Source organism: Anguilla rostrata, chromosome 13, assembly GCF_018555375.3.
Source record: "Anguilla rostrata isolate EN2019 chromosome 13, ASM1855537v3, whole genome shotgun sequence".
NCBI classification, from domain to species: domain Eukaryota; kingdom Metazoa; phylum Chordata; class Actinopteri; order Anguilliformes; family Anguillidae; genus Anguilla; species Anguilla rostrata.
Window position 1 is genome coordinate 311,678 of NC_057945.1, and position 12,934 is coordinate 324,611.

The 12,934-nt window shown below is 40.4% G+C and overlaps 1 protein-coding gene across 1 annotated transcript in view; it reads left to right on the plus strand.

Moving 5' to 3' along the window:
- The window catches only part of LOC135238057 (uncharacterized), a 228,466-nt gene that overhangs the window by 153,734 nt on the left and 61,798 nt on the right, over window positions 1–12,934 (plus strand). The window contains 3 exon segments of the mRNA XM_064305705.1: window positions 3,169–3,238; window positions 4,637–4,934; window positions 5,784–7,575. Of these exon segments, the coding sequence (XP_064161775.1) occupies window positions 3,169–3,238; window positions 4,637–4,934; window positions 5,784–7,575 (2,160 nt within the window).

Genomic DNA, 12,934 nt, shown 5'->3' on the forward strand with positions numbered 1-12,934 from the left:
TAGGTGGGTGTATTATGTCTCATTGAGGTGTAGGTTTGGTTTATTGTCAAATTCAGTTGTCGATTGAGTGTAATATATCACACAAAGGTGTTGGTTGGTGTGTTTTGTCATTCATGTGTGTTTTTGTAGGTGTGTGTACTATGTAAAATTCAAGCGTTGGTGGACATGCTATGTCATATTCTGATGTAGGATAAGTATATTTCTGTCACATTATATTGATGGTGGGCGTATTATGTAACATTCAGGTGTAGGTGGGTGTATTGTGCCATATTCAGGTGTAGGTGGGTGTATTGTGTCACTTTCAGACATAGATTGTTATATTATATACAGATGTAGGTGGGTGTATTATGTCATTTTCAGGTGTTGATGGTATATTATCCATGCTTTGTTCACAGGGCCCAGGTAGATAGAGCAGGGTCACCTGTGCCCAGCTGTGTGTCAATGAAGAGTGATCATTCAATGGGGAAGATACTCAACTTCAGAGAAGAGTTTCCAGGTGATTCAAGGTAAATGAACAGGTTCATATTGACACTACTATTTAATTAAACCTAAATCTGACTGGCTAATTTCTGGTGTAGGTTGGGTGCTCCATGTCATATTCAGGTGTAGGTGGATGTATTGTGCCAAACTCAGGTGTTGATTATATATTACATCATATTCAGGTGTAGATGGGTTTGTTGTGCCATATTCAGGTGTAGGTGGGTGTATTATGTCACATTGAGGTGTAGGTTTGGTTTATTGTCAAATTCAGGTGTCGATTGAGTGTAATATATCACACAAAAGTGTTGGTTGGTGTGTTTTGTCATTCATGTGTGTTTTTGTAGGTGTGTGTACTATGTAAAATTCAAGCGTTGGTGGACACGCTATGTCATATTCTGATGTAGGATAAGTATATTTCTGTCACATTATATTGATGGTGGGCGTATTGTGTAACATTCAGGTGTAGGTGGGTGTATTGTGCCATTTTCAGGTGTAGGTGGGTGTATTGTGTCACATTCAGACATAGATTGTTATATTATATGCAGATGTAGGTGGGTGTATTATGTCATTTTCAGGTGTTGATGGTATATTATCCATGCTTTGTTCACAGGGCCCAGGTAGATAGAGCAGGGTCACCTGTGCCCAGCTGTGTGTCAATGAAGAGTGATCATTCAATGGGGAAGATACTCAACTTCAGAGAAGAGTTTCCAGGTGATTCAAGGTAAATGAACAGGTTCATATTGACACTACTATTTAATTAAACCTAAATCTGACTGGCTAATTTCTGGTGTAGGTTGGGTGCTCCATGTCATATTCAGGTATAGGTGGATGTATTGTGCCAAACTCAGGTGTTGATTATATATTACATCATATTCAGGCGTAGATGGGTTTGTTGTGCCATATTCAGGTGTAGGTGGGTGTATTATGTCTCATTGAGGTGTAGGTTTGGTTTATTGTCAAATTCAGGTGTCGATTGAGTGTATTATATCACACAAAGGTGTTGGTTGGTGTATTTTGTCATTCCGGTGTATGTGTGTTTACTATGTAAAATTCAAGTGTTGGTGGACATACTATGTCATATTCTGATGTAGTATAAGTATATTTCTGTCACATTATATTGTTGGTGGGCGTATTACGTAACATTCAGGTGTAGGTGGGTGTATTGTGCCATATTCAGGTGTAGGTGGGTGTATTATGTCATTTTCAGGTGTTGATGGATGTATTATGTCATTTTAAGGTATAGATGAGTATATTATGTCACATTCATGTGTAGGTGGGCGTATAATGTCACATTGTGATGTATGTGGGTGTTTTTTGTCATATTCAGGTGTAGGTTGGTGTTTTTTGTCACATTCAAATGTTGGTAGGTATATTATGTCCCATTCAGTTGTTTATGGTGTGTTGTTATTATATTCTGGTGTTGGTGGTTGTTTTATGTCATTATCAGGTGTAGATGGGTGTATTATGTCATTATCAGGTGTAGATTGTTATATTGTTTCACATTCAAGTGTAGGTGGGTGCATTATATCATATTCCGATGTACGTGGGTGTATTATGTCACATTCCGGTGTAGGTGGGTGTATTATATCACATTCAGGTGTAGGTAGGTGTATTATGTCACATTCCGATGTAGGTATGTGTATTATGTCACATTCAGGTGTCAGTGAGTGTATTATGTCACTTTCCGATGTAAGTGGGTGTATTATGTCACATTTAGGTGTAGGTAGGTGTATTATGTCACATTCAGGTGTAGGTGAGTGTATTATGGTGTGTTCAGGTGTTGGTGTGGTATTCCATCTTGGCTCTCATCTGTTTAGATGGTGTTTTTTCTTGTTAATTTTCTGCAATGAATGACCTTGGATCCATTACCTGCAGTATCAGAGTTAAACTTCCCCTCCCTCCATTCCTCACTCTGTCCCTATATTCTAGCTGTTAACACAGCTCAGACAGGAGTGGCTTCATATTTCATGTGAATTAATCAACAAGGAGCAAACTGCAACCACATTTTATGCAGTTAAGGACAACACACATATTAAAATACTTACATGGATATGTAAATACATATTTTTGGTTTGGCGATGAATAGATCTACTTTAGATATTAGTGCACGCACTAACTTTGTCTAACAGGGAGTACGATACATCTGCCCTACTAAACAGGAAGAATACCAGTAAACCCCCCAGTATGTAGAAGCAGATCCAAACAACAAGTGATGATGGGGTGGTGGAGGGTGAGTGCAGTTCTGAGCAGCAGCAGTGAAGCAGGCAAAAGCAGTGCAGGCAAGCAGCAGCACTGAGAGGTCTGATTGGTGGTTTAAAAAGGTGCTCCACTGGTGATGTGTGCCTGTAATTGGATGGGTAAGAGAAGAGTGTTGTGTGTATGCAATTGGATGATTGTGGAAACGCGTGAGTATGAGGTTAATGGAGCCGACCGATTGGTCAGCTGCAATTTTTGAGTTTCCTGACAGAACTTGCTTTGCGCATTCTGTTCGTTTCTAACTCTGATGTGTGTACAAGAGAGAAACTGCGCAAATGGTTCAGTACACAGTGTGTAAAACAGATTCTTCTGGATAGAGCTGCAGTGAGAGTATGAGTTTAACTGGAAGCTCAGTCTCCATGTGCCGTGAGTTAGAGCTGCAGTGAGAGGATGAGTTTAACTGGAAGCTCTGTCTTGATGTTTTGTTCACAGGATCCAGCAGTCACTGGAGTACAGCTCTTTTGATGAGAAGAGTTCAGATAAATTATCTTCCGCAAAAAAGGTATGAGATCTTTTTTTCTAGTTTTTAATGGGTTATGTGTTTTCTTTGTGTAGTAAATTTATTTGGTATATACAATGCCTTTGTAATACAGTGCAAGGGTAATGTTTACAAGTTCCTAACATTGCCCTTAACATTAATAACATATTGCACCTTTTTTATATTATTCATGATCATCAAAAGTAGAATATCATATGAACACAATAAACCAGCTTTTTACTTAAACATTTTGAAAATGTAATAAAAAATGCTCTATTTTAATGATCTTAGCGCATAGTAAAGCCCGTGGCACACATATATTTAGGTTGTGTCCAAACCCACTTATACTGGTTTAACAGTGGATTATTTGAGCGCAATGTAAGGCACAGGGTTCCAATGGGCTGAACTTACTGCCTTAATTTATAGGTGTGTCTTGGGCATAAACAAGTTATAAACCAGTCAGCATGTCATCTCCCATTCTCTCTAATAGCCACCTGCACTTGGACCTTGGTGGATTGATAATATAATGGTGAATTTAAAAAGACTTAGAAAAGACAGATTTACCTCTGTCATAAAAGACCTGTTTCTGTGCGAGTCCATTAAAATTCGGAGATCTAAAAAACAACCATCATGCACAGTGAATCCCGCAGACCATATTTGAAAATAAATCATAAAAAGGTGATTTAAAATGTCGAAATAAATGCAGTATTCGCTGGGCAATGTTGTGGATTTTTTCAATCAAATAAACCATTCTGTCTGCTTGGCTGGCTATAGATGAAGCTGCTCTTCTGCCAGCTGATTCCTCCTCGCCCGTGCTGCTGGGGTATCTCGGTTCATTAATATGCATCAGCACATTCAGTTCACCATCACGCCTTCTAAAGTCCTGTAATGTGTCCTTGTTTATGTCTGACATATCCATGACTTTGGCAACGTTATGCAACACACAACACGCCACAAAGAATATTCAGGCCTTCTGAGGGCTGTACTGTAATGTTCCACCTGACTTATGCTAACATCTGAAGTGTATTTTCAGCATTCCAAACATCATCTCTATTGGGCTACAGTACATGTTTTTGTGAGTTTTCGACTGAATGACTATTCACACACTCTATTATATTATCTTCAGCTGTGTCTTTATCGGACAGCCATTGTACCCTAACAGCCACCCCTCCAGGAGGGGGATTCCCCTAGAAGACTGCAGGAATGACAGAGTTGGCCAATATAAAGGAGTCATGTCTTTATCCAGGATAATTTACGGATGCATGTGTAACCTTACATGTAGCATCGTAAAAATTCAATGTTATGGTTCATGAATTATGGCCCATTTTATTTGTTGTGTTAATTTATTATTGTGATACAGCACACCTCTTCATGTATTTATTTCACACTGATACAGCACACCTCTTCATGTGTTTATTTCAGTCTCTTCTGCACACTCTGATGAAGCTGAAGAAGGATGAGAAGTTGAAACTGTTTCAGAGCCATCTGAGTCAGCAGTGCCCGGAATGCTGTCTTGACGATCAGTTTATGAAGTTTGTTAATGAATTGTTCGACAGTCGTGAAGTTGATGATTACCCTGAATGCATTGAGAGAGAGCAGGAGGATCCTGCGGCTGTGTGCATAGTTGAGAAGTTGCTGGAGACCTGTGGCAGTGAGGGGTTTCTGAAGATCACACTCCACATCCTGAGGAAGATGAAGCAGAAGGAGCTCGCTGAGCACAGTAAGAGCTTTCTCTCATTGCTACTGTGTGTCAATTAGAATTTTGATATGAGTTTAGATAGCAAATCTAACAGTGATCAATGTTCTGATTTACAGCATCTACACTTTCATAATACTGTTTTACATTGACAATATTTCATACTGTAAATAAAAATAACCAAAAATACCATTTATTCATTTTACATTTAAATTTATTAACATATTGCCTCAAGCAGTTATTACAGGGACAAGGAAATGGACAAGATTAAATGTCCCTGAGGGGGGTTTAAAGGCAGAATCTTGTGCTCAAAAACCAGTATTTAGACCACTGTCCCATCAGACATACTGCCCTGAGTTTGTATCCCGGAATCAAACTCAGCAATCAGTATAAAATTATTACATTATAAGGGCCTCTTGGTGTCTCATGCTGTAAAGAAGCTTGTTCCAAAAGCAAAAGCATGACCCTGCAACGGGGTGTCCTTGTTGGAGGCAGTTGGTTGGGAACTCAGAATCGAAAAAGCGCTCCTTTTCATCATAATGAAAAAAATACCCATTAGTGTTAATTCGGTCGAAAACGATTATAGCGAGAGTGACAGTGACACTGATGCTGCTGTCAGCAAGAAATTCTATTTCAATGATGGAAGGTATGTAATACTGTGAGAGAGGTGTGTAATGCTGTGTGAGAGGTGTGTAATGCTGTGTTAGGTGTGTAACATACTGTTATAAGCATATAACACTGATATGTATGAAATATTGTGAAGACAGAATGCATTAATACTTTTATTGGCTGTTTTTTCTTAAAATCTGTTATTGAGTGGGAAATGTTTATCACATTTTTTAAATTATTATTTCTCATATTTCCTCTCTTCAGATGAATCCATAAAAAGAGCCCAGCAGGCACTGAAAACTCATCTGAAGAGGAAGTTTGAATGCATATTTGAAGGTTTAGCAAAGCAGAGGCACCCAACCCTCCTCAATGAGATCTATACAGAGCTCTACATCACAGAGGGGGGAAGTGGGGAGGTCAATGATGAACACGAAGTCAGACCGATTGAGACAGCATCCAAGAGACAAACCACACAGGAGACTGCAATCCCCTGCAATGACATCTTTAAGCCTTTACCTGGACAAGGGAAACCTATCAAAACTGTGCTTACAAAGGGCATCGCTGGCATTGGGAAAACCGTCTCTGTGCAGAAGTTCATTCTGGACTGGGCAGAAGGAAAAGCCAATCAGGACATTGATTTCATCTTCACTCTTCCTTTCCGAGATCTGAATCTGCAGGAGAAAAGAGAATTAAATCTGCTGCAGCTTCTGCAGCACTACTTTCCACAGCTGAAAGAGATGAAAAGTGTTGACGGTGATGAAGTCAAAGTTGTATTTATCTTTGATGGACTGGATGAGTGTCGACTTCCTCTAAATTTCCAAAGTAGTAAGTACTGCTCCGATATAACAGAGTCATCATCAGTGGATGTGCTGCTGACCAACCTCATTAAGGGGAATCTGCTTCCCTCTGCTCTCCTCTGGATCACCTCCCGACCAGCAGCAGCCAATCAGATCCCTCCTGAGTGCGTCCACCAGGTGACAGAGGTACGAGGGTTCAATGACCCGCAGAAAGAGGAGTACTTCAGGAAGAAAATCAGAGATGAGAACCAGGCCAGCAGAATTATCTCACACATTAAGTCATCCAGGAGCCTCTACATCATGTGTCACATACCAGTCTTCTGCTGGATTTCTGCTACTGTTCTGGAGACAATGTTGGGTAAAACAGAGAGTGGAGATCTGCCCAAAACTCTGACTGAAATGTACACACACTTTCTGCTCATTCAGACTAAGGTGAAGAATCAGAAATATCATGGCACTGATGAGACAGACACAAAGAAGATGTCAGCATCAGATACAGAAATCATCCTGAAACTGGGGAAGCTGGCTTTTCTACAGCTGGAAAAGGGCAATCTGATATTCTATGAAGAGGACCTGAGAGAGAGTGGCATTGATGTCAGTGAAGCTTCAGTGTACTCTGGGGTGTGCACAGAGATCTTTAAGGAGGAGTGTGGGTTGCACCAGGAGAAGGTCTACTGCTTTGTGCATCTGAGCATTCAGGAGTATCTGGCTGCCTTGTTTGTATTGCAATCATGTGTAAATGAGAACAGAAATGTACTCAGAGCAGAAGAATCAAAACCTCACAGTGACAGAGTGCAGCTGTCTGAGTTACACAGGAGTGCAGTGGATCAGGCCTTATTGAGTAGGAATGGACACCTGGACCTTTTCCTCCGATTCCTTCTCGGCCTCTCTCTGCAGTCCATTCAGTCTCTCTTAGGAGGACTACTGACAGAGACAGAAAGCAGATCAGAGAACATTAAGAAAACAGTCCAGTACATTAAGGAGAGGATCAGAGAGGAATCTTCAGCAGAGAGGATCACCTATCTGTTCCACTGTCTCAATGAACTGAATGACAACTCTCTAGTGCAGGAAATCCAGAATTCCCTGAGATCAGGAAAACTTTCTGATAAAGAGCTGGAACCAGACCAATGTTCAGCTCTGGCCTTTGTGTTACTGATGTCGGAGGAGGTCCTGGATGAGTTTAAGTTGAAGACATACAACACATCAGCAGTAGGTCATAAGAGACTGCTACCAGTAGTCGAGCACTGCAGGAAGGTCATGTGAGTATTATGTCATTAATAATGTAGATGATTGACCACATATTTTCCCACTTTTTAAATCTGGTCAGAATAAAGTGCAATAAAATTGCCGGGCAACAGAAAATTTGTTTAAAAAACGATTTATGAATCAAGATGTTTTAACTTGTGCCCTCATTTAATGTCTTATTTCCAGAACATAAGCAGCATCAAATGCAAAACCTCAGCACCTTACCATATATTTTATTTACTATTACTATTTACTGGTTTGATACATTTACAAATTATTTGCAAAGATAGCAGTAAATAAAATAAATAAGGAGTTTATTGATATCAGAGTAATCTGATGGATCAACCTTTGTCAGAACATACAATTCATGCAGATTAAAATGAAGAGAAGCTATATTAAGTTACAGTATTAAGAAAAGGTGCCCTATTTTGGTGATAGCACAGGCACAAACACACCTGGAATTGCTTGTCATATTTTTCACTTTCACCAGGGTTGTTAGTTTTATGGTCTGCGGTTAATCTGCTTGTGTCAACATGGGTTTGTTGGTGCAATCGGGGATGTGCCAATAGAAACATTCGGCACTGTGTTAGTTTGGTGTTGAATAATGCGTCTGCATTAACTCTATAGTTATAATGGCTATTTTGCCATTATAACTGTGCCACACATGTGAATCCATAAACACATAACACAGATACAAGAAATATTTTCTGGCTATTTAGGCAGTGGAGTTAATTGTGTAAGCTACTTGAATGAGACAGGTGGGAGACCGGCTTTACACCCCTCAGATAGTGTTTACAGTGAGCCCAGAACGCACTGTAAACTTGCTTTTAATCACGTATTTGGCTAGGCTAGGTCAATGACTGAGTGGGCTTTTGGAATGTTTAAAATGCATTTTATAATTTTGGATGGATTGGGTGGTACATCACTGTACAGCCCTCAGAAAGTCAGTGCATTCTTTGTGGTGTGCTGTGTTCTACACTACATAGCCATATGCCATGGATGTGACATAGACCTCACAGAGGACACATTACAGGTCTTTCATACAGAGAGAAGCAGAGTTGCATGTGACGATTGCTACCGAGATTAGAGCACAGAGTGCACAAGAGAGCAGGGACTGGTTGGCTGTGGAGTTTCACACCTACCACACCTACCTGTGATTTGTACAGTTCTGTTTCTTATTGATGCATGGCTAATACATAAGCATATGGTAAGATTGAACAAAGTAAGTGATTGGCTGTGTCTTGTAATATAGCATGAATACTGAATAAGCACATGGTGACCTTTTAGTCTTCAGTGTTACATAAACAAGCTTTAAATCAGATATAATAGTTTGGTATTTTATCGATCGGTTGCTTTCAGAGTCCTGGGCATCATGGCATCACAGCCAGTTCCTCCCTGGCAGGATGGCAGGGGGAGGATAAGGAGGAAAGCCAAGCTCACCAGTTTGGACTTCTAGAAGTGTATAAGACAGAAAGAAAGAAAACGCATACACACAGACACACACACACAAACATGCATTGTTTTTAACTTCAGGTGTAGGTGGGTGTATTATGTCACATTCTAATGTAGATGGGTGTATTATGTCACATTCCGGTGTAGGTGGGTGTGTTATGTCACATTCAGGTGTAGGTGAGTGTATTATGGTGTGTTCAGGTGTAGGTGTGGCATACCATGTTGGCTCACAGCTGTTATGATGGTGTTTTTTCTTGTTAAATTTCTGCAATAAATGACCCTGGATCCATTATCTGCAGTATCAGAGTTAAACTTCCCCTCCCTCCATTCCTCACTCTGTCTCTATATTCTAGCTGTTAACACAGCTCAGACAGGAGTGGCTTCATATTTCATGTGAATTAATCAACAAGGAGCGAACTGCAACCACATTTTATGCAGTTAAGGACAACACGTGTGAAAATACTTACATGGATATGGCGGTATCATAAGGTTGATAGAACTTAGTTGAGTTATTAAATTTAAGTTGATTTATTTTATTATTTCAAATTGAATTATTAGGGGGTCACCCTCAGCTACCCTGTTAATGAACCCAGAATAACTGGAGATCACCCTTTATCAACCTCAACACTTAAAATTATTTAGAGGAAATTTACCCTCTGCACTTATTAATTCAAATGTCTCTGTTTGGCTTCGTTGGTGGATCATTCCATCAGCATGAGAGAGGAACCACAAACACACATATAGAAAAATATAAGCTTTAATGACAAATAATTGTTATTGTAAGTTAAGCAGTTTGTTGTAATATGGGATAGGATACTGGCACAGTATAGCACAACACAATTCAGTACATATAATGTAGAATGTAGTGATGAGTCAGACGTTGCAGTATTAATGATATGGTTCATAAGTGAAACGCTCTCTCAACAAAGTTACTGGGTACCGCTAAACAGAAACTCACTATGAACTGATACCATTTTATGCACGTAGCCTATGATTAGTGTGAGATAGACAACAATTGGGATGGCAGATTTGCCCTTGGCGGGGGCATGCCCCATACCTACAGCACCGAGAGTTTGGCACTTTTCAGGGTTCCCCACAGAAATAACCACAACAGCCACAGACACTCAGCCCTTAAAAACATTAAATTCTGTACATTCTGACCCCATTTCAACAGACAGATTTCATAAACAACTTCACATGTCCACACAATAAAGTCCCAAACTAAGGGGATTTTGTGTTTTCTCCTTCTTATTCTTATTTTTCCTGCCGCCTATCCCACTAACAACGTCTCCCCATTGGACATTTTACCGACACCAGCCAAATCTTCACCTACACGACCAAATCAAAAACTCGCATACACACGCAAAATACCCATACCTTTTTACTCTGAAACATTTCCAGGTTAAACAGCTAGCCTGCCTGTGGCCTAGTGGGCAAGGTTACAGTCTTGGGAACTTGGGGTCGTATGTTCAAGCCCAGCTAAGAACATGTTTCTTTAACCTGCTTTTACCCTCACTAATAATTGTCTACTACTTCTCAATTATTGCTTTTGCACCATATCTACCCGCCGTTCACCGAACGTATACCGAACTGAACTGCATTATGACGTACCGTCTGCACGTTCAGTTATTAACCGGCTACAATATTGCAAAGCCATATGGATTCAACGGGAGCTCTTCTGTGCTTACTGGCCTGTGTTCTTCTTTAAAACCACGGACAGGTTTGCTAATGCTATTTCATGCATTGCATAGCTATGTCATGGTGCTGCACTAACAAAGTCACAGACTGGTAAACCTCTGGTTGAAGGATTGAATCCCGCCTCGCCCTCAGGCAGATAGTTTCCTCTTTTACATTAATGTTTTCTTACGCTTATATTTGCTTTACCAAAACTCACTCACGCCACCCATATGCATTTCATGGCGGCAAATGTATTCCTTTTATTAAAAAGTTACACCAGTTCACCACTGTGCCATTTCTACTAACTATTTCTTCACTTGGCTACCGTACAAAACCTTCTTATCAGCAAACGCCACGTTTCTACATTCATGTTACCTCGCCCTGTTCTCTATCTAGCCACATACAAACAATTACTACGTACGTACGTTCTGCAACTCCGCATTAAAACATTACATTTAAAATCATGACTCACTCATAATTATAACTACTACTGAACATGACAAAAGCACATCAGTGCAATAGATTACACATGTTACTTAACCCTCCGCTTCAATGATTAACATCTTATACAGACTGTTATATATGCCGTTCGATAAGGAAACTAAGCGCGTTCATGGTCACTTCATTTACTTCGCACTATAGTCTGTGATCATGTCAACCTTCACCTACATGCCCATTCTGCTAAAAACATATTGTTTCAACTACGCAATTTCATAATTTCTCCTAATTTATCTCACACTGTTGTTATTTTCTCATATGCAAAGCCTGCTGGGACATATGCGTCTGCTCCTATTCTCCACTATCAAGTTTTCCGGTTCTAGCTTAGCAAAACAGCGAAGAGGATTCCTACCTGCAGATAAGCCTATCAAAATGCCTTATAAACCTTACAAACACTAAAACTGCATCTCCACGAAATAACAGACAACGGAGCAGGACAGAAGGCTACACAAGTTGCGACCTAGGGAGCTCTAATTTTACGAGCTTGCTGATTCTTTTGTCAATCAAGGCTCGTTGGATGGCCGTGAGTACATACACTGGCCATATTTCACCTGCGTTTCTCATGCGTTTACGCTTACACCACCGCACCCTTTGTCACAGCCACTGTTTTACATATATAGCAAACCGAAACTGCTAAACTGTACACGCTCATCAGACTGTACAACTTCACACAAGGATAGCCATAATCCACAACCGTTTCTTACAGGGTCACTTCGCATTTCTCACTCTCATAATAAAACGCTTTGCAAAAAGAAATGATATCTACAAACAATATAGGCTATCTTGCCTCACCGAAATTAAATAAGATGTATTCCAAAGCAATGCTACCCAATATTTCCTCAATTCTTTCAAGTCACTTGGCCCTGTGTGTATAAGCATGCAGTACATGGACAGGCCAAACATGTGTGTGGATGGCTTTCTCAAAGTCAAGATTGATTGAACTTCGATTTATGGCGTTACTTACGAGTTGGAGTGTGGAGAGGAGAGGAAGAGAGGAAAGAGGGAGGAGGGAGGAGGAAGTGATCCCCGAGACTCAGCTGAGGCAGCACGCGCTAAGTTCAAAGCCGGAAAATGCAGCTTGGGACAGGCCAGCTTGATCGGCGACACCGGACTCCCAACACGAGCCCGTCAGTACTTCAAGGCGTAGACACACGGTTCCAAAGCGGTGCGAACACTCTTAAGTCCAAAGGTACAGCGATCCAGGGTTATTCGGCGGGGACACCGAGGCTAGGATAGCTTCCTAAAAATCAACGTGAACCACGGCTCGGGTACGGAGGAAAAAAGGAAAAATTAGAAAAAGATAAAAAGAGGAGAGGCAGCCTCGTAGTCATTGACTTAAAAACCTGGTCGGGATAGAGCGGTATGAGCTGTCATTGGCTGTTTGTGGGGTGGGTTTCAATAACTTTGGTAAATGAAATTCAATTTTGATCTAGTTGAATAATTATTTAGCAATGCAAGAAAGGTGGATATACTTTGTACCCCGACCTTCGTTGTGAGTATTAAAATATACCCATACCAAACATGATTGCTTTTGGTTCAGGTTACGAGAAGATTAAAAATCATTTCTAAGTCGTGCAGGCTAGCGAACTCAGAAACGCAATACTGTAATATTCTAATAGCCTGCACTCACTTTGAGTTTTTCAGACCTGTTGGGTATTGTAATTGTATTTGTTAATTCTTCAACTAGACTTTCCTCCATTCGCTGGTGTGAGTGAAGCGGCCTTGAAATACTGACGGTGCCCGCTA